The sequence below is a fragment of the Mytilus trossulus genome, unplaced genomic scaffold (genome assembly GCF_036588685.1).
Source record: "Mytilus trossulus isolate FHL-02 unplaced genomic scaffold, PNRI_Mtr1.1.1.hap1 h1tg000373l__unscaffolded, whole genome shotgun sequence".
NCBI classification, from domain to species: Eukaryota; Metazoa; Mollusca; class Bivalvia; order Mytilida; family Mytilidae; genus Mytilus; species Mytilus trossulus.
The window spans coordinates 2,804,234-2,814,526 of record NW_026963340.1 but is presented as its reverse complement, the minus strand read 5'-3'; the positions used below and the strand labels follow the sequence as shown (position 1 = coordinate 2,814,526).

The 10,293-nt window shown below is 29.9% G+C and overlaps 1 protein-coding gene across 1 annotated transcript; it reads left to right on the top strand.

The window, feature by feature from the left end:
* The first annotated feature begins 50 nt into the window (after positions 1–50).
* LOC134701922 (derlin-2-like) lies at positions 51–8,494 on the top strand. Its single transcript, XM_063563033.1, has 6 exons — positions 51–188; positions 2,607–2,672; positions 4,093–4,260; positions 5,382–5,577; positions 6,504–6,594; positions 8,104–8,494. Exons 1-6 carry the CDS (start codon positions 99–101, stop codon positions 8,210–8,212), a joined length of 720 nt encoding a protein of 239 aa, XP_063419103.1. The 5' UTR covers positions 51–98; the 3' UTR covers positions 8,213–8,494.
* Positions 8,495–10,293: the final 1,799 nt, after the last annotated feature.

Genomic DNA, 10,293 nt, shown 5'->3' with positions numbered 1-10,293 from the left:
AATTTTGTTAAATTTGTATTGATATCTTTTACTTTTTACTTTTATCTTATTCTACGTGGATTTTTCAACATCCGGTGTAAACATTGCACTACACAGCCATGGCACAAACATTTCAGCAAGAATACATGCAAATGCCGCCCGTTACTCGGGCTTACACAACAGCATGTGTCATCACAACGATAGCTGTGGTATTATTCTTGTTCAGTTTTACTTAAAAGTTTAATACAAGCAGTATAAAATTATGTAGGACTGTAACACAACCACTTAAAATGACTTATCTCTTGATCAAATTCCCCTATAATCATGTACAAGTAAATTCAACTATGAGTTCGATCCACATGGCTACGGATAAGGCATTTAGTTACAGTCTCAGTAATTACAACTGAACGGCTGTGCTGGGTTAGCTCCTCTATATCAGGACAGTTGGCTCGGATGCAAGATATTTTATACTATTTTTTTAAAGAAGAGTACTGTTATATTGAGTATAAATAAAGAAACGGTTATAAAATATTGATCTTCCCATACATTAGTTTATTGTAGATTAATAGTGTGTTTTATTAAATCCATATTAGGTGCATGTCATGTGTAGATGATTCACAAACGAATATAATACACGAGGCAACATAACGAGTGCAACACGTCTGTGTTTATGTTGATGACGTTTGCACCAAAGTTTCAGTCTTTCCGGTAAAGATACTCCGTCTAGACCATTTTTTTCAAATTTTATGTATAAAATGTATGTTAATATTTCTGATTTTTGCTAAAGATATGATGATTTGTTATTTCAAAACAATTTACATAGCGTGGATTGTAATCGGAAAGAGTTTTATGAAAAATTATAACAGCAACAACTGGTATTTCCATTAAGGTAATTTTGAAATGTTAAAAGGCAAAACATTTGCGTTTCATGATCTTTCATGACTTGTAATAAATTTAATTTCTTCATAATCGTTACGTAATCTATTTACAGATACCATAATTGCGATTTAATAGAATCATCAAAATATGATAGTATCTGCAGTTAACTTCGATAGTTTGCAGTCTACCTCTTTTTGTTAAAATCATACAAATTATAGAATATAATCTGCACCAATTTTACAAACATGTGAATTATATGCTGTAATATATATGAACATGAGATTCAACATTTATAACAGTGTTCAAAGCACCTGGTATCACCCCTAGTTTTTAGTGGGGTTTCAGGTTGTTTATTCTTTAGTTTTCTATGTGTGTCATGTGTATTGTGTTTGTCCTTTTCATTATTAGCCATGGCGTTGTCAGTTTATTTTTCGATTTATGAGTTTGACTGTCCCTCCAGATGGTATTTTTCGTCTCTCTTCTATACCCTAGTCCAAATAATTATGACGTCTTGAAAGTCTATTATATTTGTTTTCTTGACGCCTTACATCGTCGCAGGAAGGAGTCAAAGCAAAATTAGAAATGGCCTTCCAAGACATCATAATTATAATATTTGGACTACTGCTATCCACAATGTAGGTTTACTCCAGGGTTTATTGATTGATGGATCAACGACACACTACTTTCGATGACAGAAACCAATTCAAATCTTTGCATAATGTTCTTAAACTTGTAGTTTTGTGTTAAATTGCGTTGGCATTTGATCCTTAACACCCATTACAGGGGACATATTATGCTGACTGACTTCTAAGGGTCTGTATCATAGGTGTTGGATAATAGACAAATAAAGATAAAGATTCCTGTCATTATTATGACTATGTCTGAGACCTATCGACCACTACTTCATCATTGTGGTTAGTTGGCTGCCAAGCTGACCAACCTTGCCCTGAAAGCAGTCTTGGTATCTCACGAAAACAAAGTTGGCTCACTCTTTATTAAAATGGTGCCTTCCATCTGTTCCTGACCAACTTCAGAAAATATTGAAATGCTCACCAAACGTATTCAGGCACTGTCAGAGCTGACTGCAAGATCTGTTAAGCCAGTCAAGGTCATAAAACACTTCCATCATCATTATCAGGTTGATCCAGCCCCAAACTGATGCAGCCCTAGTCGATCTGGCTCAAGACGATCCATCCCAAGTCCATCCAGCCAAAAGTCCATCTGTCCCCATAAACATGAAAATAATAATATGAATAATCTTTTTAAACTCCAGAGGATTTGGTGATATATATTTGAAAACCTATTAACATGGAATAAGTAAAAAGTAGGCCAAATATTGAGGTAATATTCAGGTGAATTATATATTTTATAAGTCGATATGAAAATGAGTGTAATTGGTTCTGTTTGTAAAATTTAATTCCAAGCAATCTTTATAATGTCTTGTTTAATCAAGTCATTAGTGTATTAAGCATGTTAAGTTAATTTATTCAACAATTTTCTGATGATTATGAACTAAAGTAACGTCAGTTGTTTTGAGCGTTGCAACCTCTTACAATGTAATTTAATCACTGAAATCATGATTGAGAAAATTTGCTTTATCAACTGATTGATGCATTTGAATTTTCAAATTCCCATAACACTAACTATAACCCTTGTATTCATGCATTTCAGTTTCAAATTCACATACATGTAGACTGTAGTACTCATTATTGTCCTAATCCTAATCCTAATTTATCTTTTTTTTTCAGCAACTAGACATCATCACACCATTTCAAATTTATTTTAATCCAGATTTAATTTTTAGAAAGTTTCAGGTGAGTACTCGATAGATAGATCTACATTGATGAGTCAAGATTATTATTTTAATAACTTAGGGTCAATTTGAAATTAGAGGAGATATATTAATATATTTTAAAGTACCATACTTGCATTAGAATTGAGCCCCACTAAATAGTGGGGTACAACTTTTTGTAAGAAGGTCCCTATATATTATAGAATGGGAAAATCAACTGATAAAAAAAACATTCAAGGAATGGACAACAACTGTAATATTCCTTAAATTAATTGTATAAATAAACCAATTTTTCAAGAGGTTTCAGCCATTGACCTTCTTCAGTTCTTTATTTTTCCTCTCAACTACATGGGTGACATTACATTTGTATTTCCTTTTCAAACATTAATATTCCTGACTTAGTTTTCTTATGTGTGTGTTAAAGGAGATGTAGGATAAGTTAATAAAACAACAAAACAACATGTGTATATATATTGCATTAATTATGTTGATCAGATGTATCAAAAATTGACCTGAATGTGAAATATTTCATTGCAATAGCATGATCTTTGTCAAAAATATACATGATAAACACTTAAGGGGGCTCGCGGGTCTAAATGATTTTTTTTATTTAATATAGGATTTCTCTTTATTTTTCTATAAATGAACTTTATCTTATACTTAATAGAAAAATGAAATAAAAAAATGGGGTCACCGTTCATTTACGCTCACAATCTGCCTTCGAAAGAAGCATACATTTATGTTGATGTCCTTTTTTTCTGTTGAACTAATAGGAGAAAAAACGCTAATATCGAAATAAAAAAAGAACTAAATTACAGAAATCGCTCAAATTTTACAATTATTTAGTTTATGTACAGCTTATTTGAAAACAACATTAAAAAATATAGGTCACCGATAAGTTAAAAAAGATATTTCGATTTTAATGCCAAAAAATGGCATTTTTGCACCAAAGGGAGATAATTTGGAGCTTTTTACATGATATCTACATTTTAAAAGTTACCTGGGGTCAACACAAATTGATTTTTTGGAACGATTTTTGTACCAAATGATAAAGTTACAACTATTAAAGGTTATAAATAAAATTTGTATTGAAAAATTAATGTTTATTTTTTTTCTGAAAATCTTATACCCGCGAGCCTCCTTAAAACATGAAATTTAGAAAGAGAATAAGTACTGTTCTGTTGTACCATTTACAAAAAAATATTCATCAATTCAAAGCAAGAAAAAAGAAAGAAAGAAAAATAATACTGAACATATAAAACAAATAATATTAATAGATAATACAAACTATTTGAAATAGGGCTTTCTCAAAAAACTTATTACTTGTTACATATAAGTTGTATATTAAATACATTTTATATACATGTATCTTGGTTTTAAATAGTATATTTTTAGTATGATTTATTTGTCAATATAACATTTGCATGATTTGTTTATTTTAGGTATGGAGATTAGTAACAAATTTTATGTATTTTGGACCAATAGGATTCAACTTTTTATTCAACATGATATTTGCGTACCGATATTGTCGGATGTTGGAAGAAGGGTCCTTTCGGAACAAGACAGCAGATTTTTTCTTCATGATTTTGTTCGGTTGTTCAATAATGACTGTATCCTTTTATTGTGCTTATATAATATATATACCTAACAAAGCTTTCCAAATTAAATTAATTAAGGAAGATTTTTCCAAATAAAAAATGCAATTTATATTTTTAGGCCTTATTAAGAATTTAGCTTATTTGAACATCTCAAAATCTATCATAAAACTGATATTTCATGCATGTCAAATAAAAGACAATTATTTTCTTTTCCAAACAATGAAATTTTGAATTGATCATTGATTTGACAAGCTATTTTTATTTTTGCAGTTTGAAGTTTGAAGTAAATCAGATGAAATAAATTGAAAAGAAAGAAAATATTTTTAATATTAAGTTATCTCCCTTGATGCATATTTTTAAGTTTAAATGGGAGATAATCCTGCAAGTAAAAAAACAAAAAAATTAACAAAATAGAATGCTTTACTTGTTAAACTTTTTTGTTTGAAGCATATAAAGCTTATGTACGGCGGAAGTCGGAGAGAATACTCCCAAATTTCTCTGAGAATTTAGGGAGTGATGTCGGAGTTTCCTGTTGTCACACCAGGAAAAAACTTGGTGTTTGGAGTTTGGGATGGCTTTCGCGAAATGTACTGTATATAACTTCTCTAATTTTTTTGCTATTTTCACATTTCTTGACTGGTGTGAGATACGTTTCTCCCCTCACTATATGGAAATATCAGTTATCAACAATTGATTGGTCATTATGGTGACAAATTTTCTTAGTTTCTTCTGAATTTCTTATTGTGACGTCATGAAAAAAAGGTACTATTCCTGATGACGTCACATAAATTTAAAGAACACAACTTTCTGCAAGTGTTTGAAAAGGAACGATGAAAATCATTAGAGAAGCAAGTTCATCCACTATATTTTGTGGATTATTATATTTCTCCACTCTCTAAAGTTGAATATTAAAATTCAACTGTCTTGAGTGGAGAAATATTGTACCACACTTGTTGCCGTGGTGGAATCTATATAAGTCTGCAGCTAGAAGTAAAGAATGTAATTGGTTTTTTTTTAGAGAATAAAATTCCATTTTTTGTTAGCAATGTACCTTGAACTTGAAACCATTGTCAAATGGTTTAACATATTATTTTTAAACACTCATGATTTTACTTTCCTTAACATACTTTAAGATTTTAGGATTAATTGTAAATATTGTTTTCCTTGGTAGTGCTTTTACAATTATGTTAGTGTATTTATGGAGCAGAAGAAATCCTTATGTGAGATTGAATTTCTTTGGACTGATGACATTTCATGCACCGTACTTGCCGTGGGTGTTGTTAGGGTTTTCAGTATTATTAGGAAATTCAGTCGTTATTGATTTAATGGGTAAGTAAATTATACATATTTAGAAAAGTGGATTTTACGATTTTCATATACGGAAAATTCAGCAATAAATGACTACTGAAATTATTAATGCTTCATTGTAATTGTTGCCATCCTGATTTTTTAGCTTTTTTTTGCATTAGTAGAAATATTGAATATTTCTGAACTTTTTATTTCTGAAATATTTGTTGCATTAACATTTATTATTTAGTACAATTTCAATGGGTTTCATCAGATTTCTATAGCTTTATTATAAGGGTTTTCAGTATTCTAAATATTAATAGGAAAATTTGTTTATAAATCTCCAAATGTTTGGTAAGATTTAGGAGATCAATATAGAAAAATATCAATAAGACAGTAACTTACAATGAGAGTTCACAAAATATACATCTAGAAATGAAGTTAAAATGAGTTAATTGAGGTTTTCCAGGCATTTTAAAAGATTCGCCAGAAACACAAAATTAAAAGAATAGAAATATGAACATGGATAAATGCCTGGGTTGTTACTTTCTGGATACCATGCATAAACTTTTTGTAAGGAGTATTTCTTATGGTTACAAATTATTCACACTGGATATTGAAGAACGTTTTATAAACTTGTTTAGAAAAAAATATTTGATAACACAGTGACAAAAGTTTCAAGCTTTACACATTGCAAAGCAATGGGTAAAAAAACCTGAATTATATTTTTTTTTGTAAATGGGACATATAGATACAATAATTAGTATACTACACATATACTTTAATCTTTTGTAAATGGCAAAAAAAAAATGTTAACCTAGATTTATAGTAAAAGGTATTCATAGAATAATTAAAGCATTTTACTATACATTGTTCAATTTACAAAATCCTGTACAGCTTACTCTGCATTTTCATTTTATATATCATTACAAGAATCTTTTATTCATTATGAATATCATATTTTACAGGTATAGCAGTTGGCCATATTTATTATTTCTTAGAAGATGTTTTCCCAGAACAACAAGGAGGTTTTAGAATCTTAAAAACACCAAGATTTTTGTAAGTTATTTTATAGTTATTATTTAAAATAAACAATTAAAGACCTTCCTTTAATGCATAAACCTAGCATAGTGAATTAAGGCAACAGTAGTGTACCTATGCTCAAATCATGTAAATCAATTGGAACAGAGTTCTTGAAATATTTCTTCTTCTAGTGGTCCTAGAAGAAAACTGCTGGTCCTCAAAATTATTATTTTCTATTGCAAAATACCAAAATTTTGGGGGTCCTTTTGAAATTTTGGTGGTCAAAACCTTTGGAGCACCACTTTTCAAGAAGTCTGTTGGAAAGAAACAAATGAAAGTAATTATTAAAAACTGACAGAATCACATAAACTCTAAAAGTAGTACAACCTGGTGAATTCACAGTGTAAATATGGTAAGTGTTTCCTGCAATGCATTCATTACCCAGCATGCAATTTTACACTCAGTCATTATGTCACAATCTTGAATAGAACAGCATCAGTAAAATAACAGATCAGACAACCTTACTGTCCAGTATCTAGCATGTCTGAAGATAAAAGATTTTCAAATTTACAAAAAAAGTATTGTAAATCACAGAAAACTATAATTTTTGCTATGGCTTTCCACTATTTTGATCTGATGAGTGTATCAAATTATAAGCCTTAACTTTTTAAAACTTAACTATTTAACCGATTATTTTGTATTTTGAAGATAAATGAACACATTTTTTTGGCAGTTTACAAATATGCATTAGGTAAATCCTAGATAGAAATGTATTGGTCGACGTCAATAACTTTTTAAACCTTATTTGAACTTTCATGACTTTATGAAAGTTATAAAAATTTAGGACAAAACTGTAAAATTTAAAAAAAATGGTAAATATTGTGAAACTCATCATAGCCATGATAACAGTAAAATATTAAGATGTCATAATGATTCCACTATTGTTATATTGTATCACACTTGACAGGTTCATGTGTTATTTGTGAGGAAGTTAAAATTAAATACATCTTGAATTAATTCCTTGTCTATACTACTGTGTATTCATTATTATTCTTTGGATACCAATTTTCATAGTTTTCGTGGGAACTGGTAAACCACGAAATCAAATGTTTGACGATTTACAATTTGCTATAGACTTTGTAAGTAGAGATTGGCAAAACAACAAAATCAAATACACCCAAAAATCAAATATCCCTCAATCCACCAAAATTGATACTCACGAAAATAAATGAATCCACAGTAATGATAAGTGTTATTTTTCGACCAATCATAGTTACTTTTTGGTGATTTAGAAAAACATGAGTAACTGGAAAATATTTGTTTAAGCATACTGTAAGTCAGAGTTTATATTTTTTCGCAATAACAACCCATAAACATTTTTGGTGCATTAACAATAAGTTTGCCATTCACACAATTTGATGGTGATATTGAAATAAGTGTAATTAAAACCCATTTTGAAAACTTTAATTATTACAGTATTTTTTAAACAGTGCATTTGTAAATTAACATTTATTATGATTTTATTTTTTCTTCTTACTTTTTTAGAACATACTTATTAGAAGGACCCACTGAGGACCCCAACTATAACCCACTTCCAGAAGAGAGACCAGGAGGATTCAATTGGGGAGAGGGACCAGAAGGGGATGAACAGTGACATTTTAAATAAATAATTTCATTTTACATATAGGGAGGAAGCAATTATCTTCATTTGAGTGATGTATGAATGAACATGTGTGGGGGGGAAAATGACATTAAAACGTTTGAAAGGGTGTTGTGGTGCTTGTTTTATGCTTATCTTATGAATATTGGTGACTGCAATTGCAAACACATTATAGAATTTATATTGAATTTAAATAAACAAAAAAACATTTATTTAACCTAATCAAATGGAGAATAAAAAAAATGAATCAAGAAATTAAACTGATTCTTGAACACACTTGCATATCTTTCTTAATTTCATAATGATAATTATGATTTATGATACTGTTATGCAGTACACAAAACAAACAATTTAATTGTAATACTAGTGGAGAGTCATTAAGATATGTCACATGATAATCTGTCATACAAGTGAGAGGTTTAGCTAGCTATAAAACAAGGTTCAATCCACCATTTTCTACATTAGAAAATGCCTGTACCAAGTCAGGAATGTGACAGTCGTTATCCATTCGTTTGATGTGTTTGGACTCTTGATTTTGCCTTTTGATTTTGGACTTTCCCCTTTGAATTTTCCTCGGAGTTCAGTATTTTTGTGTTTTTACTTTTTATATGTAGCTGAGTCTTTCAGGTTAAACTTGTAACTTGTGTTCTATATCATAATAAAGCGTCAGTCTAAAAAAATGGACAATAGTATAAAATAGAAAGAAACTTCAAGGTGATCAAACCTAAACACAAACTGGTATGGTGTCTGCACCTGTTTCTAAAGCAATCTACATTCTGTTTCTCATGATAAAAAAGAAGTGTGGGAAAAAAAATTAAAAAATATTTTGGAGCATGATTACTCAAATTGTTTAAAAAAAAGGAAGAATATAAAAATGTCTATGGTCAGCTTTGCAAAAGGGAGTTTAATCATACTTTTAATTTTTTAAAGAAAACCTCAACTTTCATTGTTAATTAAAAAAATTTGCATTGTGAAAGATAGAAGAGTTGCTTTGTATATATAAAAATATGAAAATGTGGTATGATTACCAATGAGACAAGAGAACAAATAACACAGAATTTAACAATTATCTGTTACCATACAGCCTTCAACAATTAGTAAAGCACATACCACATAGTTAACTATAAAAGGCGCTATAAAAGGCAGCTAAAGGACAAACGTAAAACTATTCAAACATGAAAACTAACGACCTGATTAATGTTAAAAAAAAATGAAACGATAACAAATATGATAAACAGTAACAAACAAAAGTCAATGAATTATGGGCTCCTCACTTAGGACAGGCACATACAGAATGATGTGACATTAAAATGTATGTTAACGTCCAACCCTCCCCTTACCTGGGACAGTGGTGTATCAGTACAACAAATGAACAAGCTATACAAATAATTTAAAAAGGGCTTAACTCATTAGATAGATACAAAGATAAGACAATTAACAAAATCACAAGAGTGAAGGTGACAGGGTACATAAATACATTCCTCGCCAAAAAGGAACTTAGTACAGATCTGACAGATAGTTAAACTTGTAAGCCAATAAAAACTTATATAATGGATTTAGGTTAAAGACGTAAAAAAAAGTCAGAAAAAAACATGACATTGTGCAATGCCAAAATGCACAAAATACAGTTATTGAGAGATTGTAGTCATGAATATGCATACGTATATTAAAATGATTATTTGTTTGATTTTAATGTACTGATAATGAATTCAATATCAATACCAATAAAATGTCAATGTGATGAATGCTGATTACTGAAAAGTCAGTCCATACGATACATTCCCTTTGTATCCCTTGTAGTACCTAACATCACCCCGAGTTTTTAGTGGGGTTCATGTTGTTGTTGTACCCCTATTTGTGACATTTGCACCTATTGAGTCGGTTTTGCTCATGCATCGTTTTCAATGTAAAGGAGATTAGACAAGCCAGCCATAAAAGTGAGAGGTTTCGCGCTGCAAAACCAGGTTCTTTCCATTATTATCTACATTTGAAAATACTAGTACCAAGTCAAGAAATAACAGGAATATGACCTTTGTTGTCATTTGTTTTATGTGTTTTATCATTTGATTACTAAT